Source organism: Pelophylax lessonae, assembly GCF_965119305.1.
Source record: "Pelophylax lessonae genome assembly, chromosome: 9".
NCBI lineage: Eukaryota > Metazoa > Chordata > Amphibia > Anura > Ranidae > Pelophylax > Pelophylax lessonae.
The window spans coordinates 215,189,524-215,216,715 of record NC_138776.1 but is presented as its reverse complement, the minus strand read 5'-3'; the positions used below and the strand labels follow the sequence as shown (position 1 = coordinate 215,216,715).

The 27,192-nt window shown below is 43.5% G+C and overlaps 1 protein-coding gene across 3 annotated transcripts in view; it reads left to right on the top strand.

Moving 5' to 3' along the window:
* LOC309563841 (sperm flagellar protein 1-like) overlaps nt 1-10,813 on the top strand; it is a 105,593-nt gene extending 94,780 nt beyond the window's left edge. The window contains exon 7 of one of the 3 annotated variants that reach the window (XM_082268476.1): nt 10,498-10,813. In XM_082268476.1, coding sequence (XP_082124602.1) covers nt 10,498-10,510 — 13 coding nt within the window. In that variant the 3' untranslated portion in view covers nt 10,511-10,813. The remainder of the gene's footprint in view (nt 1-10,497) is intronic. The other 2 variants (XM_082268474.1, XM_082268475.1) reach the window with 2 other exon arrangements.
* Nucleotides 10,814-27,192: the final 16,379 nt, after the last annotated feature.

The window sequence follows — 27,192 nt, the reverse complement described above, 5'->3', positions numbered from 1 at the left end:
CAGCTCCTTGTGTACTATTGTTTGTTGACGCCGTCAGGTCACGCCCCGACGCATTTCGTCACTTCCGACTTCGTCACCAGGGGCGTGACCATGACATGGCGGCGTCCAACTTTATACATCAGCCAACCCCGCCCTATAGATGGGTGCCAGGTGATGACATGGCTCCCCAAATCATCATGGACTGTGGAAAATTCTGCATTTCATTTGGAAATCAGGATCCCATTTCCTATTGACATATTGCTGGCCGAATTACAACTCCTAAGAGCTCTTTCCTTACACAAAGTGTGTGGGCAGGCTCCTAGGGGTCAAGGCAGCAGAACTTTTTTTAGGAAGCTAAATCAATAATATCAGGGATTACACATGTGTAATGACGGATGGGGAGAGTTTTGTAGCTCAGTAGGTAAGGCAGGCCATACTTGGTTTGAATCTCAGCCAGTTCAGCAGGAACCGGCCAATATTCAAACCGTATATAGGTAGGTTGAATGTGCCAGGTTGATTGATCATGCTGGGTTTTTACCTGCGATTATTGCTAGTGGCTGGTATATCAGGACCCCCCCCTCCCCCCTCACAGGAGAAGACAATGGGACCGGCAGGAGGGATTACCGCATTGACACTGTCTGTGTTGATGGGGGAATTGAATGAATTTCTTTCCTCGAACCTGTGGATGCAGAAAAGATATTCACTCCATGTATGGCTGGCCTAAGGCTGACAACACTGCTTGGGGATTTACTGCAGCAAAAGCATTGTTACATAGTTACATAGTTACATAGTTAGTGAGGTTGAAAAAAGACATCAGTCCATCCAGTTCAACCTATGATGTGTGTGTGTGTTTGCTTTTAACCGTACATTGTATACCCCTGTATGTTGTGGTCTCTAAGGTGCCCATCTAATAGTTTTTTGAAACTATCAATGCTCCCTGCTGATAGGACTGCTTGTGGAAGAGAATTCCACATCCTTACCGCTCTTACAGTGAAGAACCCCTTACGTACTTTAAGGTTAAACCGCCTTTCCTCTAGTTTTAGTGAGTGGCCACGTGTCTTATTGTATCTCCTTTCTCCGAATAGTTTGTTCCTTATGCTAGGGTCGCCAGTACAGTATTTGTACATTGATATCATATCCCCCCTCAATCGTCTCTTCTCCAGAGAGAATAAGTTCAGTGATTGTAGTCTTTCCTCATAGCTGATGTCCTCCATTCCCCTTATTATTTTTGTTGCCCTTCTCTGGACTTTCTCCAGTTCCAGCACATCCTTCCTGAGGACCGGTGCCCAGAACTGGACAGCATACTCCAGATATGGCCGGACCAGAGTCTTGTAGAGCGGGAGAATAATCTCTTTATTTCTGAAGTGAATCCCCTTTTTTATACAACCCAGTATTCTGTTGGCTTTGCTTGCGGCGGCTTGGCATTGCATGCCACTGCCAAGCCTGTTGTCTACCAGTTCCCCCAAGTCCTTTTCCATCCTAGACTCACCCAGAGGTTCCCCCCCTAGTGAGTAGCTTGCTTTCTGGTTTCTGGCCCCCAATTGCATTACTTTACATTTTTCAACATTAAACCTCATCTGCCCAGTAGTTGCCCACCCCATTATTTTGTTCAGATCCGCTTGCCAGGTTTCCACATCCTGCATAGAAGATATTGGCAAGCCTAGTTTAGTATCATCTGCAAATACTGAGATTGTACTAGATATCCCCTCCTCTAGATCATTTATGAATAAATTAAACAGGATTGGTCCCAGGACAGAACCCTGGGGGACCCCACTTTCCACACCCGCCCAATCCGAGTACTCCCCATTAATCATCACCCTCTGTACTCTCCCCTGGAGCCAGTTCTCTATCCAGGTACTCACCTTATGGTCCATACCTACCTTCCTTAGTTTGTACAGTAATCGTTTGTGGGGAACGGTGTCAAAGGCCTTTGCAAAGTCCAGATACACCACATCCACAGGCTTTCCTTTATCTAGGTGGCAGCTCACTTCATCGTAGAAGGTTAATAGATTGGTTTGGCAAGAACGATTTTTCATGAATCCATGCTGATTAATACTTATAATACCGTTTTCATTACTAAAGTCTTGTATGTGGTCCCTTAACATCCCCTCCAAAATCTTGCAGACTACAGATGTTAGGTGTTGTCAAGTTAGGAGCAAACTGGATTCCTGGCAGGTATTTTTATCTGCTTGCAACATAGGGAAATGTGCATGCATTGTAGAGATTAACCGGCTTTTTTTTTTTGTTTGCCCTGACATACACAGGTCTATTTATAAAGCAGTGAATATGACTTTTACAAATAGTTACATAACTAGTAAGGTTGAATAAAGATGCCCCAAACATTTTCTCATGGGAAATCTTCCAGGTCTGTGTGTTTTAAAATGACAAAAATGTACTGTTCACCAGAGGATGTTTGGTGAAAGCCACTTTCACTGTTTTATAAATAGACGGCTTTAACCACTTCTGGACCGGAATGATTTGCCCCCTTAATGACCAGGCCATATTTTGCGAGTCGGCACTGCATTACTTTTGCGGACAATTGCGACGCTGTAGCCAAATAAAATTAATGTCCTTTTTTTCTCACAAATAGAACTTGCTTTTGGTGGTATTTGATCACCTCTCCGATTTTTATTTTTTGCGCTATAAACAAAAAAAAGAGCGACAATTCTGAAAAAAAAAAACAATATTTTTCACATTCTGCTATATGACATTCCCCAAAAAAAAATTAAAAAATCAATTTTACCATTTTAGGCCAATTTGTTTTCTGCTACATATTTTTAGTAAAAAAAAAAAAAATCGCAATAAGCGTATTTTGATTGGTTTGCGCAAAAGTTATCGTGTCTACTAACTATGGGAAAGATTTATGTCATTTTATTGTTTTTTTTTTTTACTAGTAATGGCAGTGATTTGCGATTTTTTTTGCGGGACTGCGACATTGCGGCAGACAGATCAGACACCTAACTAACATTTTTGACACTTTTGGGGGGACCAGTGACATTACTACAGTAATCAGTGCTAAAAATATGCACTGTTACTGTAATGATGACACTGGCAGGGAAGGGGTTAACATTGTGGGTGATCAAGGGGTTAAATGTGAGCCTGGGGGAGTGATTCTAACTGTATGGGGGCAGGGCTTATGGAATGACCATAGAGACCTGTGATCCTATATAGAAGGATCACAGGCGCTCTGTGACCATTCCAGAGAGAAGAACGGTCAGCTGTGTTTACAACAGCTGACCACCCTTCTATCTCAGCGAGGAGCGATCGCGGGTGTCAGGCTGCAATCGGAGCCCCCTACTCCGTGCATCGGAGTCCCCGCTGCCGAGTGGGGGAAGAAGCACGCCGCTGCAGGTGTGCGACCGACGTAGCCCTATGTCGGTTCGTGCAGGAGGGCCAGCCTGCCGCAGTACTGTATATATGCAGTGGGCAGTCCGGAACCGGTTAAAGTGATTGTAAAGTCTACATTTTTTTTTTCAGTAGAAATAACAAACATGGTATACTTACCTCCTCTCTGCAGTTGGTTTTGCACAGAGCAGCCTGGATCCTCCTCTTCTCAGGTCCATCTTCGGCTCTCCTGGCCCCTGCCTCCCTTTGAGTGCCCCCGCAGCAAGCAGCTTGCTATGGGGGGTACCCGAGCCAAGGCACAGCTTTGTGTATCCATTCAGACATGGAGCTGCGGTTCAGCACTGTCCCCTCTCTCTCCTCATTGGCTAACTGACTTTGATTAACAGCAGCGGAAGTCAATGGCACCCCTGCTGTGTCTTAACCAATGAGGAGGGAAGTGCCAGATGGCTAAGACAGTCGTGGACATCGCTGGGTTAAGAGGGGTCTCAGGTAAGCATGGGGGGGGGGAGGGGCTGAGGGGGGCTGCTGCACATAAAGCGGAGTTCCGGGCAAAACATTTTTTTTTAGATAAAAATACCCCTAGGACAGTCAGGGCTAGTGCATTTAAGCAACGATAGCCTCGAAACTGTCCCCTGTTTCACTTACCTTTTAGAAGAAATACTTACCTTTAAAATGTCTTGTCCAGCGCTGCCATCTCAGGTGTGGCCCTGCTCGTCACTTCCGGGGCAGACACGTCATCCCGCAGCTGGTTCTGCGCATGCACAGAAGCTGTTCAACAGGGAATGACGCGCCTGCACTGGAAGTGACGAGTGACACCGGTGCAGGTGCATTGACTCCTGGGATCGATGACGCTCATCTCCCAGGAGTCAATGCAAGGAGGAAATGACGTCGGGGGCCGCGGCCGCAGAGGGAGGAAGAGGAAGGAAGGTAAGTTTATTTTCATTAAAAACAAGGTAAGTGAAACAAAAAAAAAAAAAAATTAATTATCCAATTCTTTTCAGGTTTTTTTAAGCTAACGGACGGTGGAAACTCAATTTTTAGGGTGGAACTCCGCTTTAAGATAAAAAACCTTCTGACTTTACAACCTCTTTAACCGCTTGCCGACCGCCGCACGACTATTTACGTTGGCAGTTAGCCCCTCACAGGCAGAGCGACGTAGTACTATGTCGCTAGCCTGTGAGGGTCTAGGGAGCGACCGCGTGCCCCCAGAGGTGCGCTCCCGCTCCCGCGCGGTCATGGACCCCTCCGCGCGTGTGACCGGTGGACCCGATGTCCGCCGGTCATTCGGCGATCGTCTATGCAGAGGGAGAAAGGCAGGCGGCTGATGTAAACAAGCCGCCTATCATTCTCCCCTGTGTAGGAATAGTGATCATACGGTTCTACTATGTAGGACCATTGATCACTGTTCCTACACCTCAAGCCACAGCCAATCACAGTTAGAATCACACCCCCTAGGGACACACACCACCCCTCCCTCTCAAAAAAAGTTAACCCCTTCACTGCCAGTGTAATTTTACAGTAACAGTGCATATGTATAGCACTGATTACTGTAGAAATGTCACTGGTAACCCCAAAAGTGTCAAAAATGTCAGTCAAGGGTCTGATCTGTCCGCCGCAATGTCGCAGTACCGCAAAAAAAAAAAAAGGCAGATCGCTGCCATTACTCGTTAAAAAAAAACAACAAAAATGACAAAAATCTTTCCCTTTGTTTGTAAACGCAATAACTTTTGCGCAAACCAATCAAAATACGCTTTTTGCGATTTTTTTTTATCAAACATATGTAGCATAAAACAAATTGGCCAAAAATGTTAAATAATTTTGATTATTACATTTTTTTGGTGGAATTTCATATAAAAAATTTGAAAAATATTGTTATTTTTGCAACATTGACGCTCTTTTTTTGTTTATAGCGCATGATCGAAAAATCGCACAGGTGATCAAATACCACCAAAAGAAAGCTCTGTTTGTGGTAAAAAAAAGGACGTCAAATTAGTTTAAGTACATCGTCGCATGACCGCGCAATTGTCCGTTAAAGTCACGCAGTGCCGAAACACAAAATAGGCCCTGGTCAGGAAGGGGGTAAAATCTTCCGGGGCTTAAGTGGTTAAGTTCCATAGCAAATGTGAAAATGAATCAAATGCTTTTAGCAGCTTTTTTGAAGCTATCTTTTATTTTTTGCTTTTTGTGTCTCTTCCCCTACTATAACAGGTTAGCTTCACAATGTTTAGAAAATTATTTTCAGAAACCACACACATGCTGGGCATGTAGAGAATGTTTCTGCTGTGCTAAGGAATGCATATGACCCATACTTTTCAACCATAACACCTTTAGCATCCTCCGCATTACCTGTCAAGTATATGCTTATATCTCTTTCAAACAGATTCAACATGAATTATTTACATTAAAAAAAAAGAATAATCCAACTTCAGCCAGACGTAAGCTATTCCATGGATAAACTCAATGCTTTGTTGAGGTTGCACTTCTGGATTTATAGGGGAATGGAGAAATAGACAGAACAGAGTATGTTCAGATAAGATATTGCACAATAATTGGGGGAGTCCTGCAGTGTGTAACAGACGCCTTGTGGCATTGAAACAAAAACAAAAGGATTCTTCTTAGATAAAACAGATGTTTCTTGTCTGTCCTCTCCTCATCTCTACATATAACATTTGCATAACAAGCAATCCACCACTGTTTTGTTAATATACAATACTCCACATCAAGGTAAAAGTTCCAAATTCAAAATACTGCCTTTGTGGAAAAGGACGTTATACCACAAAAAAGAAAAAAAGTGGACAGCCTGTATTTAAGAACTGCTGTCTGCCTATTCTTGGGAAAGAAAAAGCAGATGCCATGGTAGTGGGCACTTATTGGTCTGTCATTTGAAGACTCAGCTGCCACCCAGAACCTAGACAACACAGTGATGTGGTCATTGCAAAGTCAATTTCTATGTTCCTCAACTGTGCATAATCCTCACGTCTATTTTGTTTAATATGCATTTGTCTATAGTGTTTAAAAAGTTGTTTTTTTAGGTATACATTGAAAAAAGCCATTTCTTGCTGTAAATAGCCCAGGCAGTGTGTGTAAGTGTTTTACAAACCTAGTTTGTATGTAAAGTTTTCAAACGTTATATGTCCACAAAGAAACCTTAGGGTAACTCCACTTTTGTGGGGGAAAAAATAGCAAATAAAGAAAAAACAATATAGCGTATACAATTGCGACACAAATCATATTGTAATTGAATGTTATAAAAAATGACCTTTCCTTTCAATCTGCAGCTGTTGTCATTTTCTGAAAATGCAATGCAATATGGCTACCTGGAGCTGTTCTGTACACAGAATGTGCACTGACCACACCCCGAAAACATAATTTCCTGCTTGTGTGATTGGCTCACCAATTTTCCCAGAAGTTTGCATAAGATACAAGTCAGATTTCTGGCATCCCCTGCAACAAAAATGTCATTTTTGGTGAGATACTCCCAATAGCAGGGGTGGCCCGTCCATTGGGGGCACAGGGGCGCCGCCCCCCTATCCATGCATCCGGCCCCCTGATCTACAGGCGGGGTGCCGGACGCATGGATTCCAATGGGGATTTTTTTTTCGAAGCATGTGATTAAAGCCAGAGGCTCTAATAGGCTTCAAAAAAGGGGGGGGCTCAGGGCACAGAGCCCACCCAGTTGTGTGACAATAGCGAATGAATATTCGCTATTGTCACACTGACTCTCCTCCCAGCCAATCAGGAAGAGGGCTGTGAGACCCTTTTCCTGTTTGGCCAAAAGGAGAAGCGATCTTACTGGCCAGTGGCCAGGAAGAGGCAGAAGTGACACGGCTGAAGGAGAAGGACAGCGGCTCAGCCATCCAGCACTCCCCGGCTTGGACAGGAGGAAGGAGGAGGTAAGGAGGCAGACTGTTGGGGGGGGGGAAGTGTCACCTGCCAACTGACTGACTGAGACTGACTGACTGACTGGCTGACTGATGGACTGACTGACCCCGGAATTACTGAGCACCAGCCACCACTGCCCAATAGGAACACGTCTAAAGGGATGCAGGCAGAGCAGATTTCCTAAAAAGAGCTCTGAAGCTGCCACAGCTGATAATTATGAAACCACTCCCATTTGACCCACTCAGTACACAGGCACAGAGGAACAAACAATGATTTCTTCAGAATAACAAACGGTAGGAATCTGCAACAAAGTTTCTTAAAATCCTTGTAATGTACAGAGATCACCCAGGGGGGGAATGTTTTTTTCCCAACAAAAGTGAAGTTACACTTTAAATCATTGCATACACAGGCTCTGCATCCTGTTTGGAAGTGCCACACAATGGTTTACTTTACCTTCTCACAATGTAAATCTATAAAGCCTGGCACACCCATACTGAAATTCAGCCAGATTCTGCTGAACCGGCTGAGTTTTGGTATTCTGAAAGGGGCCATTGGCTGCAAGCACTGATCAAATGTTGGATTTCGTTAGACCGGCTTCTTTTTGAACAATCCTCTTGGAAAAACAGCATTCGAGCAGCTTTTGCAGCCAATGGCTGCAGTACTGATCAATGTGATCTGACAGGTGGGTGGATGGAGTCAGAATACAATAGCACAGTGGGGGAGATTCCTGAATCCACATTGCTTGTTGAACCCTGGTTTAGTCATCTGATTTATTGAAAACAATACACTCCAGATGTTCCCAGAAACATAACTTTGTTTTGTAGGCTTGTGTGATTGGCTCACTGATATTCCCAGAGGCTTGCACTAAGATACAAGTTAGATTTTAGGCACTCCTGCAACAAAAATGTCATTTTTAGTGAGATACTCCCAAAGAGTTACTCTCTACCAATGGGATGCAGACTGTTAGTTTTCTCATTGGAACAATGCAAAAGAGCTGATTAATTTGAAATCTTCACTCCTATTCAAATTCACTCTGCACATTGACACAATCAAACAACTTTTTCTTCAGGAGCAGAAACAAGTAGGAGTCTTCAACAAAGTTTGTTAAAATCCTTGCAATGTACATTGATTACCTAGAGGTCATTTTTTTTTCTCAACAAAAGTAGGGTCACTTTTTAATTGCTTCTTCCCTGGCAACTATATATAAATGGCTGGGCGGGACAAGCACCCGTCCTCCCGCTCATGCACCTTGTGTCCCCCCGGGGGAGTGATCTGTGATCAGACACAGAGGATCCAAGGTCAGGCTACAGGGCCAGTGTCATTGGCCCAGTACCATATGATTGCTGTGACCAATCACAGCGATCGTAGTAAACCCTTCTCTTTGAAGAAGCCTATCCGGCTACTAACTAATACAATGTTTCACTTTCCCCATCAGCTCATCTCCCACAGCTATTACCTTTTGTATCAATTGACCCTCCCTTTTAGATTGTAAGCTCTAACGAGCAGGGCCTCCTGATTCCTTTTTGTACCATATTGTAACTGTAATGTCTGCCTTTGTTTTGTTAAGCGCTGAGCAAACTGTTGGTGCTATATAAATCCTGTATTATAATAATAATCATAGTAGTAGTTGTAGTAAAATATAGGCTTTCATTCTAGGCTTGTGTGGCTTATAGGAACTGGGACTGCTACAGGTCATACTACACTAAGCTATATTCCCTGACGACTCATAGAGAGGCGACCATTACAGTACATTGGTTTTGATGCAATTGGTTGGTTTGTGTGATACATAAGATATCCCGTACATAATCAGTCCAAACACTGAAAAAGTCTCACACATGTGGTATCGCCATACTCGGAAGGAGTAGCAGAATGTGTTTTGGGCTGTAATTCTAAAGGGCCGTACACACTTGACGAAAATCAGACGAAATATCCTCAGATTTTTCTCTGTCTTCTCAGCGTTCATTACCGTTTTTAGTCGACAGTGCATAATGTTCACGAAATTTCTCGTCCGATTTTTTTCTTTTTTTTGGCACATTTGTTCCTAGACTTCCGGGTTGTCAGCAACTTTAGATCCTGCGTGATCTTTCGTATCCGATTTTTCCGGACGTACTGCATACACATTAAACGAAAATCGGTCGTCTGGGAACGGACGAAAAAAATTTTGGTGTTTGTCCCTCCGTTTTTTTTTTTTTTGTTGAAAATGTCTGCATCGGCTGCTGAAAGTTGTGTACACACTAGGCGAAAATCGGACGATTTCACATCGGGCGGGAATTTTCGGCAGATTTTCTACTAGTGTGCACCCTGCTTAAGTATGCCTATGTTGTGTGTGAAAATGTCTTATTTAATTTACAATTTTGTGTAAAAAAATTAAAAAAAAGAATTTCACTTTCTTTCTGCCTTTTTTAAAAAACTTGTAGCAAAACCTGAAGTCTTCAAAAAACTCAGAATGACTCTTAAAAAATACCTGGGGGGTGTTTGCTCTGCAAAATGTGGTCATTTCATGTAATTTATTCTGCTGTTAATCTAAAACACGCTGAGGTTTCAATGTTACTTTAACCCCTATTTTTCCTGCATTGGTGGTAAGTGGCAGCGCTGTTAACATTCCCCCCGACACACACATTGTCAGGGAAGAATATGGAAAACGCTTTATTCACTTTCTGATTTTACCTAGGCTGGCTCAGTTTACACAGGGGCGGTCATCACAGAGCAGCTGACTCAGTCACAGGTTCCGATTGAGTCTACCCCACAGGGGTTAACAGAGAGTGGGACCAGTAGCCACTTCTACCTCCGCCATTGCAAATGTGGGCAGCCAGGAGGCAGGGCTAGTGGGCAGTGCTGCTACTACTACAGGTCCTATAGAAGGCAGGTCTGCTGGCTGGGGCTTTCTAGCTTTGCTGCTGCGTACGGACATTCTGGATGAGGTTGGAGGGGATTAGGACTCCCTTCCTTATCTACACTCCTGGACTGTTGTTTGGAGAAATGTTATGAACTCCTTTGTGCAATAGAGCGAGCTATGGCTGGCTCTTAGTTAAGTGCTGCAGACAAAGTCTAGCTGGATATGTTTACAGACCACATAATTACTTTAGCACATATTGATAATGCCTAGGGAGATAAGAAATAACTTTATTCTAAGAATGAAACAACAAGGTTATGATATTACAATATGAATGATCTGATCAGAATTCCACGTGCTGTACAAGTTTTCCATGATTCATAAGCCGAAATTGCATATATTCTGCTGTGTAGATTAAGGCTCTGCTGGATGGCTAACTTTATCTATGTCCTTGGCAGATACTTCAGATGAAAGTCCAGCGCCTGGAGCACTTGGTGCAGCTGAAAGACCTGAGGATAGAGGATTTCACAAGGCACCTAAATAAACAAAGATTGCAAAAGAATATCACTTAAGATCTTTACTTTAGAACTAGTCAAGAATGTAATTTTTAACACCACTACCTACCAAGCATCTTACAAATTCCCAGAAGAAATGCTCGGGGACTTTCCTCACACTCGTTGAATTTGAGCATTAAGTTGAACAAGTGCCTCTTTTTGTCCTTTGTTTTTTTTTTTAGGTATGGAAAACACTATAGTTGTAGGATAATATATACTGTATATTGTGTGTGCATAAAATATATCTAGACGTACTTTTCAAAAATAAAATTCTGTTGACATAACACAAGCCTTGACTAAGTGCAGTTTTGATAATATACTGTATGTCCACAATATAGTTTTGCCCTTAACACAGATTCATCCTACAGGAAAAAACATTTTTATAGACTCTCGTTATATTAGTGCAGTTGTGGTGCAACAGGAATAATTTACAAAGTTAGATGCAATAGAAAACATGTATTGAAGTGATGCAGCAACAGTTCTCAACAAACCCATTGGGAAGACTACCCAGCCGGGGGCAATCACAGTTTCCAGCAAAGTAAACAGAGCGGCTTCCAACCAGACTGACTGCGTCTGTTGAGAGGGGCATAATGCTGCCTGGCTGTCTCATGCCCAATGGGAAGATGTCCAGAAGAGTTGCATCCCCACGCTTTCCCTCCTTGTCAGAAACCTTTCCCTACCACTACTACTGTCCCTAATAGACGAGGTACCTTTCCCTACACTACCCACTTGCATAAAGTACCCCAAATCCAGGGGCCACGATCTTAAAAAGTCCTTGCCAAACCTTAGATGGCCGCCAGAGTCACATGGGCAGCCAGCATCCAATCAGATTGCTGTCCCAGTGACTCAGGAAACCATAAAGGAACCCTGTTCCCCATGACTTCCTCTCCGCCTGCATTTTCACTGCGGTTGAGCACCACTTGCAGTGTAGACAGCAGACTGCAACAACAATTTACTGGCGCAAACACAGTGTAACTATGAACATTTCGAGCCCTACAGGTGGGCACATATAGACATAGGTGATGATGAACAGTTCTCCCCCAAGACAGCAGACTGCACCTGCCTACACAGAATTTAGACTTAAATACTTATCTAACCAGGGGTCAAGTCCTGGGGAAAAAAGTGTGGGAACTCACCCAAGATACACCCGCACCCCCCCCCCCCCCACCAAAAAAAAGAAATTTACGCTCATATATTTCACAGAAAATGCAATGCAACATTTAGTGTAAGGGGTGTGAGGGTGGCACGAGAATGCAAATGTGCAGTGGACTCACTGCTCCACTTACCTGGCACCTCTGAAATCGATGTCCCCGGGCCTGCTCCTTGTGTGCTGGCTGTTTCTGGCTCCTCTGCTGCGTACTGCTGCCTCGCCTTACCGGTGACTCCGCTGATGCTGTCCACACGCTAGGGCCTTCAAATGCATAAACATGAAACATTTGTGACAAATTGGTCAAATAAACACATAAACATGAAATATTCCTGACAAAGGGCATCAGTCACGATTCACAAATATTTCATGTTTATGCATTTGAAGGCCCAGAGTGTGTGCAGACAGCATCAGTGGAGTCACCGGTAAGGCGAGGCAGCAGCACGCAGCAGAGGAGCCAGACACAGCCAGCACACAAGGTGCAGGTCTGGGGACATCGATTTTAGAAGTGGCAGGTAAGGTAAGTGGAGCAGTTCAGCTGTAAAATATGTCAGCATGTCAGCCACATTGTCATTTTCAAGGGTGTGTGAGTCACACACCCCTGAAAATGACAATATGGCTGACATGCATTGCTGACAGAATTTTACAGTGTGAGGGACAGTATGAGAGGCAAATGTGCAGTGAGTGGACTGTGAAGACTCACTGCTCCAGTGACTCACCTCCCACTCACAGGCAGGCTGCCACACAGCCACATTCCTACTTTCTAAAGCCAGCCTGCTCCTCTGACTGCTGCAGTTTTCTACTGGCAGCGTGAGTCCACAATCCACTCACTGCACATTTGCCTCTCATACCAACCTCACACTGTAAAATTCTGTCAGCATGTCAGCCACATTGTCATTTTCAGTGGCTGACATGCTGACAGAATTTTACAGTGTGTGAGGGACAGTATGGGAGGCAAATGTGCAGTAAGTGGACTGTGGAGACTCACTGCTCCATTGACTCACCTCCCAGGCAGGCTGCCACAGAGCCACAGTGCCACTGCTAAAACCGGCCTGCTCCTCTGACTGCTGCAGTTTTCTTCTTCTGGATATGCTGCTCTCTGTCTCTGCTCTGCTGCCGGCTGCCTTCTTCACCTTTCCTCATCGCCTCACCGCCTCACCAAGCGATCATCTATTCAATGCAGAATGCACTCCAGTCAGGCCACGCCCATGCCTGTCCATTCAGCGTGCGCTCTAGGCCTGGGCTGGGCCTGTGAGTGGCTGGTGGTTCTTGTTGCTGGGCAGCGCACTCTCCTGCTCGTGACGTCATCCGCTGTGCACTTCCCCCTCTGCCGGCCTGTTTGCAGAGAGAGGCGCCGCGAGCGGCGAGACGCTGCGGCTGCCTGCACTGCACTGTAAGTTCTGGCTGCCCTGGTCCTGCAGGAGGTTGGAGGAGCAACGGGAACGGCGTTCCCGCTGTGGAAATAGTGAGGGGGCGCCGTTCCCATGCGTTCCTGCAGGACTCGACCCCTGTATCTAACCGTGTGTGGACAATAATTATACAAAGATGAAGAACGTGGTCCCCCAAGGCTCAGTCCTGGGACAAAACTTGTTCAATTTATTCATAAACAGAATTGAGGACGGGATCAGTAGTTCAATAGCAGTTTTTGCAGATGACACAAAATTGGGCAGGGCCATAACTACACAGCATGAGGCAGATATCTTACAGAATGACCTGAACAAAATACAGTAACAGAGTGGGCAACAACACGGCAAATGAGGTTTAATATGGAGAAGTGTAAGGTTTTGCACTTGGGGACTAAAAACATAAAAGCACAATACTCTTTAGGGGGGGAACCTTTGGGGGAATCAAAAATGGAGAAAGATCTGGGAGTCTTGATAGAGAATAGACTAGGCAATAGCATGCAATGTCAAGTGGCAGCTTCCAAAGCCGGCAGAATATTAGCATGCTTAAAGAAGGGGATGTATTACAGAGATAAAACTATAATCCTTCCACTTTATAAAACTCTGGTCCGACCACATCTGGAGTATTCCGTCCAGTTCTCGGCGCCAGTCCTCAGGAGGGATGTGTTGGAGCTGGAGAGAGTCCAGAGAAGGGCAACTAAACTGATTAGGGGAATGGAGGACCTTAATTATGAAGAGCGTCTGCAATCGCTTAATTTATTCTCCCTGGAGAAAAGACGCCTGAGAGGGGACATGATAGCAATTTACAAATACCTCAATGATGATCTCAGCATAGAAAAAAAGCTATTCAGTCGCAGAAGAAGCGTTTTAACCTCAGGCAACGCGGGGGGTTCTTTACTGTTAGGGCAACAAGATTGTGGAATTCTCTACCACAAGAGGTAGTTTCTGCGGGAAGTATGGCTACTTTCAAAAGACTCTTGGACATACATCTCAAGGATCAGAACATTCAGGGGGAGAGATGATTATGGCCACACACACCTACACAGGTTGAACTGGATGGACTATTGTCTTTATTCAACCTCAACTACTATGTAACTATGTAACTATGGTATGTGGCCTCCAGTTGTAACATGGACCATAGTTTTATTGCTACTATTTCTATGGCAATTGTAAATAATAAGAAAAAAGTTTGTTAGCATTGTTTAGTTTCCTTGCATTGAGGAACAGGATTAAAAAAAAAAAAAAATCTGTAGATTTCTTGAAGCTAAAATGTATGTAAATTCATAAAGATTTATATACACTTTATCATGACAATAAAGTGTATGTGAATTGTAAATGCTTTTTTTAATTTTTTTTTAAATTTTTTGATGGAAAAAGAGTTTTGGCTTTACATACAATTAAACATGTATGCCCCCTATTGCAAATGGAGAGAAACATAGTCCTGAAATAATATTGAACTGTAGAAATGACCTGCTATTAAAACATATAATAATGCTTTGCAATTGAAGGGAAGACACACCTGCTCATTGTTCTCTTGTAATTATTTAGACAATAAAATACCTTTTTGAAATTGCAGGAAAGGATTACAGATTTGAATTACTTGTGCAAAGGCATTAACCTGTATTAATAGGTGGTTGAGCATAGAGTTGTATGAGTGATAGGTATAGGAACAAAAAATAAATTGGTTCTAACCTTATTGTGCTGCAATGCAGCACTTCCTTCTTTCTTGCCTAATTCACTGACAGACGCATGTGCACTGCCAGATACTGCATGTATGCAGCAGAGCCCCGCAGCACAACTGTGCATGTGTGGAGGCTTTCCTGCAACTTGCATTAAGACGGAGCAGGTATGGAAGTCCCAGATCTCAACATGTCTCACCACATGGGGGGAAACTCCATGGTTCAGGCAGAGCCCATCAGCACATCTGTGCACTCAAATCTTTTTACATAGTCAAAACAGTTCCTTTTTAAAATCAACAGAGTTCATAACATGTCGCTTCTTTACTCATTTCTCTATTCTTAGTGTTATTTTTCATAAAGGCTAAATTCACCTTTTGAAAAATAAAATAAATGCACATTTTTGGCAGGGAAAAAAAACATTTTGTGTGGCGTTGTGCTCTAAGTACAACATGGAAAAAAGTACATTTAACAGTTTTACAATATGCCCCGAGCCCACCCTTTTTTTAAGCCTATTAGAGCCTATGGCTCTAATCAGGTGCTTCAAAAAAAAAAAAAAACCCATTGGAATCCATGCATCCCGCGCTCTGCATGTAAATTAGGGGGCCAGATGCGCCCCCAATGGACGGGCCGCCACTGCCTGTCACTGTGATAACCTCTGATTGGCTATTATAGTGATCAGTCATTCTGTAGGTCGCCAATGTGTTTTATTTCTCTTCTGAATAGAGAGAAAGTTTTGTAAACAAACAAAAGTGTGTAAAAAAAAAAAACCCATTGGAATCCATGCGTCCGCCGCTCTGCATGTAAATTAGGGGGCCAGATGCGCCCCCAATGGACGGGCCGCCACTGCCTGTCACTGTGATAACCTCTGATTGGCTATTATAGTGATCAGTCACTCTGTAGGTCACCAATGTGTTTTCTTTCTCTTCTGAATAGAGAGAAAGTTGTAAACAAACAAAAGTGTGTAAAAAAAAAAAAAAAAAAAACCCATTGGAATCCATGCGTCCGGCGCTCTGCATGTAAATTAGGGGGCCAGATGTGCCCCCAATGGACGGGCCGCCACTGTCCGTCACTGTGATAGCCTCTGATTGGCTATTATAGTGATCAGTCACTCTGTAGGTCACCAATGTGTTTTCTTTCTCTTCTGAATAGAGAAAAAGTTGTAAACAAACAAAAGTGTGTAAAAAAAAAAAAATAATAATAATAATTAAAAAAAAAAAAATAACTAGATCAACGTTTGATCTAAGTCAGTGCCAGGGTTAGTATTAGAGTCAATGTAAGAGTCAAAGGCAGGGGTCAAATTTCAGGGTCAGTGTACTCTGGGTAGCATTTTTTTTAAAAGGGTAGCTGATTTAAATTAGTATCAGTAAGTTTTAGATTTTAGGATAAAAAAGCAAAATATGCACAATTCTTTCTGGGCCCTACTATGGGTACAAACACCAACTAACATATACAGATGTGGTATTGCTGTGATTGTCGGGAACAGGAGAATTTATTTTAGGTTGTTCTTTGGTAGTAGGTTCTGATAGTAGCAATAAATATACCACTAAATTTTAAAAAGATGATTTTATTTTTACTATTTTGGATCAGTTTTCCTTCCATAATAACAAAAAAATGAGGAGGTATTCAACCCCATTTCCCATTAAAAGAAAGCCCAATTTGGCCTGAAAAAACAAGGTATAATTTTCTTGGATACACAAAACAGTTGTGATGATATGCACAGTTTTACTAACACAGGTCAATGTTGAAAAATTGGGTTTAGGCATTAACATTTGGTTTACCCTCAGTCACTAAGGGGTTAAGGATGGTTTGAGGAACACAACAACGAGTTCCAGTTGTTGACTTGGCCTCCAAATTCTCCAGATCTCAATCCAATCGAGCATCTGTGGGATGTGCTGAAAAAACAAGTCTTATTCATGGAAGCCCGACCCCACAACTTGCAGGACTTAACACACCTTCAAAGGTCTAGAGGCGTCCATACCTCAGTTGGGTTATGGTGGGTGGTCATATTGTTATGGCTGATAAGTATATATTGTTATATAAATTGGTTTACATTTAATACTGAACTCCAGGTATGATCTCAATTGCTTACTTATATTAGTCCAGTTTGGAAGCATATCACACTCCTGATGGGCTGCATGGAGCTGACAACCACTGTAGTAGGTAAAGTTCTTCCAGGTCCTCCACAGGGTGAAGATAGCAGGGGCTGACTGGCAACTCAGACTCTCATGGTGCAAGGAGTTGGTCCCCCTTCCTTATTCCCTCTTCCCTGCCTCCTCCCAACCCCCATCCCAGGCTGAAGCTCCGCTCCAGGCACTCTCTGCTTACTGGGGGGTCAGGCTGGGCAACGCCTGCTGCACCGACTCCAGGTTCCCGAACTGGCCAGTAGGAGGTGGCTGTGGCTAGGGTCTGCAGGGGGCAGCCGGTGACTTGGGCAGGGGAGGAGAGAATCTGAGGAGGCACGGAGTCGCCCTTTGTTCAGACACACTGATATCGTCCTTATCTAGCGCTCAGTAGGACACTGGCGGGGAGTTTTTATTACTCTTCACCAGCAAACACCAGCCGCCTGCATGCCAGGGTGCTAGGTGTAGTCCTGGACTCTAAACTAACCAATGACACCGCAAAACGAATGCACTCCCTGGTTATCTCTCGCCTCGACTACTGCAACTCCTTCCTCATTGGCTTACCTTTAAATAGGCTATCCCCTATTCAGTCCATCATGAATGCTGCTGCCAACTCATCCACCTTATAAACCACTTAGTGTCTGCTACTCCTCCCTGTCAATCCCTCTATTGGCTGTCACTTACCCAACTAATTTAATTCAAAATACTAACATTAACTTACAAAATAATTCCCAACTTAGATCCTTAGCTACATCATGAACCTAGTCTCAAAATACCAACCAAATCATTCTCTTTGTTGTTCCCAAAACCTCCTGCTTTCTAGTTCCCTTGTCAACTCCTCCCATGCTCATCTCCGGGACTTTTCCCGAGCCTCCCCCATCCTCTGGAATTTCCTACCCCAATCTGCCCGACTGTCTCCAACTCTATCCAATTTTAGGCGATCCCTGAAAACTTTTCTCTTCAGAGAAGCCTACCCTACCTGTACTTTTATTTTCTCCATCAGCTCATCCCCCACAGTTATTATTAGGGATGGGCAAACGGTTCGGCCTGAGCATGAGTTCGGGCCAAACATTTGCCTGTTTGGCCGTTCGCCAAACACCCGAATTTGCAGGGCGTTCACCAGGAGTCATCAGCTGTCAATGGGTTTCCCCGCTGACAACTGAACAAAAAAAAGTGCTGGTTAAAAATAAAAAATTCCTTTTAATATAGTGCCTGGGGGGTCCCCTTAGTCTGCCTGTTAAGTGGCGCTTCTTTAGCATGCATTAAACATGCTACAGCAAAAATGAAATTTCTGAAGAAAAAAACGAGTCAAATCACATGTAAAATAACTCGCCGACTCCCGGTCATTAAAAAATTAAAGAAAAAACATGGCATTTGGGTCCCCCTCCCCACCCCACCCAGTCCATACCAGGCCCTTATCCGGGCATTCAGCCTGGCAAGACAGCAAAGGGGAGAGGAAGAGCAAGCGCTCCCCACCCCCCACCCTCCCGAACTATAACAGACCACATGCCCTAAACATAAGGGGGCTCTAAGGGGCAAAAAAAAGCTTCACTCTTGTTGAATGCCTACTGCGGTCTGCCTGTTCCTGGGCTGACAGTTCTTATATACGGAATGGACGGGGCCACACCAGTGAGGTCACCTGGCTGCCTTGCCCTCATGATGTCACCAACTCAGCATGCACCAGTCCATGATGTCCTGAGGGGGCAGGACCATTGGGTGACATCACCGGTGGGGCCCCACCCATTCCCTACATAAGAACTGTCAAACCGCAAAGGAGAGCAGACATTTTTCTTTTCTTTTTTCTTTTTTTGGGTCGGTGGGTGCATCGGGCAGCCTGATTGACAATGGATTCACATTGTTGGACTCTATTTCTTCATTTTTTGAATAAAGGACTTGCCAAAAACAAGTGTGCGAGTGTTTATTTTTTGTACACTTTTTTGGCGTATGGGTAGGGGTACGATGTACCTCATACCCATTCCCATGGGGGGTGGTGGGATCTGGGGGCCATCTTTTTAAAAGGGGCTTCCAGATTCTCATAAGCCCCCTACCCGCAGACCCCGACAACCACAGCCCAGGATTGTCTGGAAGAGGTCCTTGTCCCCATGGGGCAAGGTGCTTTGCCCTACAGCACTCCCCTATGTTGAGGGCATGTGGCCTGGTAGGGTTCAGGAGGGGGGGGCCCTCGCTCGTCCCCTTCCCTTTCCTGACCTGCCAGGCTGTGTGCCCGGTTAAGGGCCTGGTATGGATTTCAGGGGGTACCCCATGCCGTTTTCTTTTTTAATTTTGGTGTGGAGTTCCTCCTAAAACCCATACCAGATCCAAAGGGCCTGGTATAGACTGGGAGGGACCTTAGGCTGTTTTTTTCTTTAATTTTAACAATTTTAGAATTGTAACCTTGAGTCATTTTAAATGGGATTTGACTTGTTTTTTTTTTTCTTTAGAAATTAACTTTTTGCTGTAGCAAGATCTATACATGCTACAGATGCGCCACTTTACAGGCACATTAGGGGACCATGCAGGCACTATATTTAAAGGAATTTTATTTTTATTGTTGTACTTTAACAGCTTCCGAACCGCCCGCCGCACATTTACTGTGGCAGGCTGGCCCTCCTGCGCGAACCGACAAAGCCCTACATCGGTCGCGCGCTTGGTGCTGGGGGGCGAGCACGCACTGCCGGCGACATGCTCCCGCCCCCACTAGGCAGCCGGGATGCTGATGCATGGGACCGATGGTCCCTGCTGAGAGAAAAGGACAGTCAGCTGTTGTAAACACAGCTGACCGCTCTTCTCTCTGAAATGATCACAGAGTGTCAGTGATCCTTCTATATAGGATTACAGGTCTCTATGGTTATTTCACAAGCCTCTCCCCCCATAGTCATTAAACACTCCTTTAGGCTTACATTTAACCCTTTGATCACCCACTAGGTTAACCCCTTCTCTGCCAATGTCATTATTACAGTAACAGTGCATTTTTAGCACTGATTACTGTAGTAATGTGACTGGTCCCCCCAAAAGTGTCAAAAATGTCAGTTAGGGGTCCGATCAGTCCACCGCAATGTATTAGTCCCGCTAAAAATCACAGATTGCCGCTATTACTAGTAAAAATAAATACAGTAAATAAATAAAAATGACATAAATCTTTCCCTAGTTGCGACAACCTTTGCGCAAACCAATCTAAATACGCTTATTGCGATTTTTTTTGTTTTTTTTACAAAAAAAATGTAGCAGAATACAAATTGGCCTAAAAGAATGAAAAATTTTGATTTTTACATATTTTTTGGGGGGGAATGTTATAAAGCAGAATGCAAAAAATATATATACATTTTTTTTTTTTCAGGATTGTCGCTCTTTCTTTGTTTATAGCGCAAAAAATAAAAATCGCACAGGTGAACATATACCACCAAAAGAAAGCTCTATTTGTGGGAAAAAAAGGACATCAATTTTATTTCGGTACAGTGTTGCACGACCGCGCAAAAGCATTTCAATGGTGGCTAGATAAGGGTCTATACCGTATAGGGCAATTCTTTACCTCTAGGGGCCCGTACTCCCTGACACATTGCTGTGATAAGCTAAAGATGCCTAAGTCGGAAACCTTCAGGTTTCACCAAATCCTTCACTTTTTACAATCAATTTCTGCAGGGATGGTTCCCCCAATGTCATTTACGGTATATGAGACGTGGTGCGGAAACTCGGAGGCACAAAGGGGTGGCATTTCCTTGATATACATGGCTCTAATGTCTGATGGATCTAAACTACCCTACATGGAAGCATGGGAAAAGGACCTGGCGGAGTCATGGGAGGCAGAGGAATGGGGACATATGTTTTTTCGCTCTTTTAAAGGAATCAAAAACATATCCCTGATTGAGGCAAACATAAAAGTCTCAACTCGCTGGTACTTGGTGCCTACGAGACTTCATAAAATGTTTCCCTCTTCCTCTCCACTATGTTTCAGAGGCTGCCAGAGTCCGGGTAATATGCTCCACGTGTGGTGGGATTGTCCACAACTGAGAGGCACATGGAATAGAGTATTCCACATGATATCCAAAGTCATTGGACTCAGAATCCCTAGACAAGCGGCCATTGCATTACTAAACGCCAGAGTACCTAAAATACCCAAACATACGCAACAACTATTGTTTTTTGTTTTTCTGGGGACCAAAATGACAATTGTGGCAGCATGGAAGCAACGAACGGTGTCTATCAGAAAAATCAGAAATAAAATTACGTGGATCATGTCACAAGAAAAGATGGTAGCCAGCCTAACGGACACAGTTACTAAGTTTGAAAGGATCTGGGAACCATGGACAGCCTATTTGGGAATATCATTTGTTCCGGGCCTGCCTTAAACTACCAATTCTGGGCGTGCCTCTCCGGTTCTCAGCTGCTTCCTCCCCTTCTTTTTCTTTCCCCCGCTCTTACCCACTCTCCTTCTTTTCTCTCTATCCCTCTCATTCTGAACTGGGTCGTTTAATCTTCACAAGTTTTTTTGCCTGAGTTTGTCTACATGAATTCCACCCTCCTCTCCTGGATCTGCCCGGGGAGGGAGGGTCGTGGATGGGGTTTTGTAGTCTCCCTTCTTTTGTTTTTTGTCTTATCCAGTTTCGGGACGTTTTAAGTCTTTTTGCTCAGGGTCTAGTCTGGACTTGATATATCCTGGATGTTCCCTTTCTTTGGATTACCTTTTCTGATCATAGCCAGTATCCTAATTCTTGGAAATGTTATGGTTTGATGTCCTGTTACTAGAGCAATTCAAGCATTCCGAATGTTTTCAGAACCCTTCTCACATGTTATTGTAGTTTGTAACCCAGTTCATATCTGCTATGCTTGTTGTTGTATTTGTTGTGTTCTTGTTCTTATTACAACAAAATAAAAACATTTTTGAAAGAAAAAAAAAAAAAATAAAAAAATAACGCAATGCCAAATCACAAAAAATGGCCTGGTCATTAAGGGGGCAAATCCTTCCGGTCCAGAAGTGGTTAAACATCATTAAAATCACTGCTCCTGAAAAAAACAATTGTTTTTACAATTTTTTTTTTATTGATACATGTCCCTCAGGGCAGTACCCAGACCCCCATACCACTTTCATGGCCAATTACTTGCATATAAGCCCTCAAAATAGGACCCCTTTCCTGTTCGGCTCCCATAGAGTATAATGGGGTTCGCTGTTCGGGTTAGAACATTTCCCCTGTTCAGGAGTTCTGTTGCGAACCAAACAGAGGGGTGTTCGGGCCATCCCTAGTTATTACCTTTTGTATCACTTGGCCCTTCCTTCTAGATTGTAAGCTCTCACGAGCAGGGCCCTCTAATTCCTCCTGTATCGAATTGTATTGTGATTGTACTGTCTGCCCTCACGTTGTAAAGCGCTGCACAAACTGTTGGCACCATATAAATCTTGTATACTAATAATAATAATAGTCTAAGCTGGACCAATGTAAGTATGCGCTTAAAGCGGAGTTCCGGGCCCAAAATCAATATTTTTTTTGTGCCCCTCCGCTAGTTCGACATCACCTGAAAAGGAATTGGATAGTTAGGTTTTTTTTTTTTTTGTTTACTCACCTTGTAAATGAAGATCGTAAATACTCACCTCAGTGTACTTCCTCCCTCAGCGCCGCGGCTCCGCCGTCACTTCCTGTCTCGCGATGATTCCTGGGAGCTGAACGTCATCGCTCCCAGGAATCAATGCGACGGCACCGGCCCCGCTCGTCACTTCCGGGCGACGCCGCATTCCCCTACTAAAATGCGGTGCCGCACCGGAAGTGACGAGAGGGGCCGGTGCAGGCGCATTCTGGGAGAAGAGGACGCGGAAGAAGACGCAGAAGAGGACCGCGCCGGCTTCAGCTGCCCACAAGAGAGATGGAAACTCTGTGGAAGAAATTATCTCATCTTGCAGGTAAGTGCGAACCGGGACAGATCAGAGGCTAGCCATTGTGGAATGTACTAGCCCTGACTGTCCCGGGGGTATGTTTACTGAAAAATGACTTCTGTGCCCGGAACTCCGCTTTAAGATCATGCCCGGAGTTCAACTTTAATTCTAATGTGTAGTAGTGGAAAGTACCAATGTGTGTGGAAACAGTGCCACGTTTTCTGCTTTGTAATTATGACTGCTTATTGGCCAGCTAAACAAGAATAACTGTGGTATTTCAGTTTAAAGAGCTAAATGATATTCAGTCTCTTGCTGTTAACTATGGTCTATGCCAGATGTTATGGAAGCAATCTGTAATGTTCATGACCTCAGCTCTTCTATCCAGTCAGAGAGTTTACCGACACAATGACCCACTACCCTTCAAAAACAGAAAACAATCCAAGTCCATTCCTCATGTCTGCGGATCTCTCCTGGGTTTTCGGCCCTCTCCCACTGCGCTTCAAATGTTGGAATAATAGTGTTAGTCTTGGCACAACATTTATGTTCTATACTTGAAGCTCTAGAAATAGCACATTAGATACAAGCATACATAATGGTAAAAACAGGACCTTTTGGAAATTAAGATCCGTGGTAATGGGATCAGATGAGCATCAATGACAACTTGAAAGGACGGGAGGGGGCTTCTCATACATTTTATACTAGTACTCACCTATTTAAATAGAGGGAGAGAGGACTCTATGGGGTGTCTTATGTCAGCATATTTTTATCACGGAATGGAGATGTAAAATAATCCATAATACAGATGGGCAGTTTAGTCATGTTGCTTTGTTCTTTGACCTTACTAATGTGTACATTAACAGCGGTCCAGTGGTGGGCTTTTTTCTAAGTCATTTGATTTGATTCCAAGATTGTTCCCTAACTAACAATATTAGGTTGTTTAAAGGTCTGCACATCAGTTGTTCATAAATTGACCAATCACTTAGTGGCTATGAGATCATTTAGAAGTTTACAGGGCTGAATTTCAATTATTTGACACCCTAGACAACGCTTCGTGTTGAGTCAACAGCACCCAGCGGCCCCAAATCTTTGAGGGCACATATTTGATATGCATGGGATTTGCATTTATTGACCCTATAATTTATACTTCTTACTGTTTTTACTGGAAGATGTATAAAGAAAGAAATATTTTGAGATGAGTAACTAGGGTAATCTGTTGCTCAGTCATTTTATTATTATTATCATTATTATACAGGATTTAAATAGCACCAGCAGTTTGCATGAGGGCAAACAGTACAGTTTCAATACAGGAGAAATCAGAGAGCCCTGCTCGTTAGAACTTACAATCTAAACATATCTTAACTGGTACATGCAAACTGGTCCCTTCGCTAGTGTAGACTAGTGTTGGGCGAACAGTTTGGCCCAAGCATACGTTTAGGCCGAAAATTCAAATTGTCTGGGTATTCGACCGTTTGTTTGGCCCACTGAACGCCCCATAATAGTGCTCTGCGCCGCCGCAGAGTGCATTGGAAGCCCTGTTTGGCTGAAGCAATGAAATCTTTACCCAATCACGGCACATAGAACTGTCAGAGCCATTAATGGACACTGTCATGATGACTCTCTCTAATCATGGCTCATTGCTCTTAGTCCCAACCCACACTATAAAAATATCCTTCCCATAGCAGCCAATTGCAGTGTGATATTCTCATGGAGAGAGATAGAACAGGGCTCTGTTCATTGCTATTAGTAAGTTAGTGTGCTATTGTGATTCTATTGTGAGTGTAAAGTATTAGTTTAGTGTGAATATAGTGATAGTGAAGTGTGATATAGTGCCAGTATAGTTCGACCATTCATTTGTACTTTAATGTCAGTTTATGGAGTTTGGATGTTTACCGCAGTATATTGCAGTGCGCTAGTGCACGTATACTGCAGTATATTGCAATGCGTTAGTGCACGTTTCCTGCCGTTTAGTTAAGTGCGTTGGTGCACGTTTCCTGCAGTTATGTGAAGTATATTAGTGCACGTTTATGGCAGTATATTGCAGTTTGTTGGTGCACATTTATGGCAGTATATTACGTAATAAACTTATGCGCTAAAATGAGGTAAGCAACCCGATGGATGCTCGCAAATGGGCACTATTAATAAACATGGAACTCCTCCAAAAGCAAGCAGCTGATTTTGATAGTGTCCCCACGTATCACAGTAATCTAAAAAAATGCAAAAAATCAGTGCTAAACTCTAAATGAGGGGGACCACTCTTTCTGACTATTAATGTCTAATCCTCAATGGTCTTAAAAACTGTAGGTGACAATGATGAGATAATAAATAAATAATAAATGTGATTCATCACTTGTTATGAGGAGAAATGATTCACTATTACTAAGTTATTTGTTTTCTCACCACAAAGTCACCTTGTTTATATAGGAACACTTAAATTAGGATTCTGCTCATCATTTCACTATTGGATGACCATTTGAGAATATTGGTTTTTATCATCACTGTGATTTTCCTCACTTTCACATTCTTCGTTTATCATCCAATATTATACTCGTTTATTTATTTATTATCTCATCATTGTCACCTACAGTTTTTAAGACCATTGAGGATTAGACATTAATAGTCAGAAAGAGTGGTCCCCCTCATTTAGAGTTTAGCGCAGATTTTTTGCATTTTTTTAGATTACTATGGCAGTATATTGCAGTGTGGTAGTGCACATTTACCGCAGTATATTGCAGTATGTAAGTGCACTTTTATTGCAGCATAGTGAATTGCGTTAAAGCACATTTACCGCAGTATATTGCAGTGTGTTAGTGCATGTTTACCCCAGTATAGTGAAGTGCGTTAGTGTGCATTTACCGCAGTATATTGCAAGGCATTAGTGCATGTCTACCGCAGTATAGTGAAGTGCGTTAGTGTGCATTTACCGCAGTATATTGCAAGGCATTAGTGCATGTCTACCGCAGTATAGTGAAGTGCGTTAGTGTGCATTTACCGCAGTATATTGCAGTGCATTAGTGCATGTTTACCGCACTATTTTGCAGTGTGTTAGTGCACGTTTACTGTAGCATATTGTAGTTTGTCAGTGAAGTGTGTCTGTGTAGTGACTACTGAAAATTAAAGTGCACCAAACACCACTTATTATTGATTAACCACTTCTGGACCGGAAGGATTTGCCCCCTTAATGACCAGGCCATTTTTTGCAATTTGGCACTGCGTTAATTTAACAAACAATTGCGCGGTCGTGCGACGCTGTACCTAAATACAATTAATGTCCTTTTCTTCCCACAAATAGAGCTTTATTTTGGTGGTATTTGATCACCTCTGCGATTTACATTTTTTGCGCTATAAAGCGACAAATCTGAAAAAAAAACAACTATATTTTTCACATTCTGCTATAGAACATTCCCCCCCAAAAAAAAAAAATTAAAAAAAATCAACATTTTTTAACGTTTTAGGCAAATTTGTTTTCTGCTACATATTTTTGGTAAAAAAAAAAATCACAATAAGCGCAAAAGTGATCATGTCTACAAACTACAGGAAAGTTTTATGTCATTTTTATTGTTTTTTTTTTTGTTTTTACTAGTAATGGCGGCGATCTGTGATTTTTAGCAGGACTGCGACATTGTGGCAGACAGATCGGACACCTAACTGACATTTTTAACACTTTTGGGGGGACCAGTGACATTACTACAGTAAACAGTGCTAAAAATATGCACTTTTACTGTACTAATGACACTGGCAGGGAAGGAGTTTACACTGTGGGTGATCAAGAGGTTAAATGTGAGTCTAGGGGATTGATTCTAATTGTATGGGGGCGGGGCTTGTGAAATGATCACAGAGACATGTGATCCTATATAAAAGGATCACAGGAGCTCTGTGATCATTTGAGATAGAAGAATGGTCATCTGTGTTTACAATAGCTGACCGTCTTTCTCTCTCAGCGGGGAACGATTGTGTGTGTCAGGCAGCAATTGGAGCCACCTGCCCCATGCATCGAAGTTCCCGCTGCCGAGTGGGGGTGGGAGTGTGCCGCCGCCAGCGTGCGCTCGCCCCCTAGCTGCAGGTGCGCGACCAACGTATACCTGCGTCGGTTTGTGCAGGAGGGGCTGCCTGCCGCAGTACAGTATAACTGCTGCGGGCGGTCCTTAAGTCGTTAACCACTTCCATATCGCGTCATGTAAAATGACGTTGGCAAAGTGGTTGTGAGGATCCGGGCCGCCGTCATATGACGTCGCCCGGATCTCCCCTCTACTGCGCGCCCCCGGGGGCGCGCAGCGCGGCGATCGGGGGTGAGGCTCATCCCTCGGACATAGCCCATCCCTGATCAAGGTAAACAGCCAATAGAAATTGGCTGTTTACCACGTGATCGGCTGTGTCAATCACAGCCGAT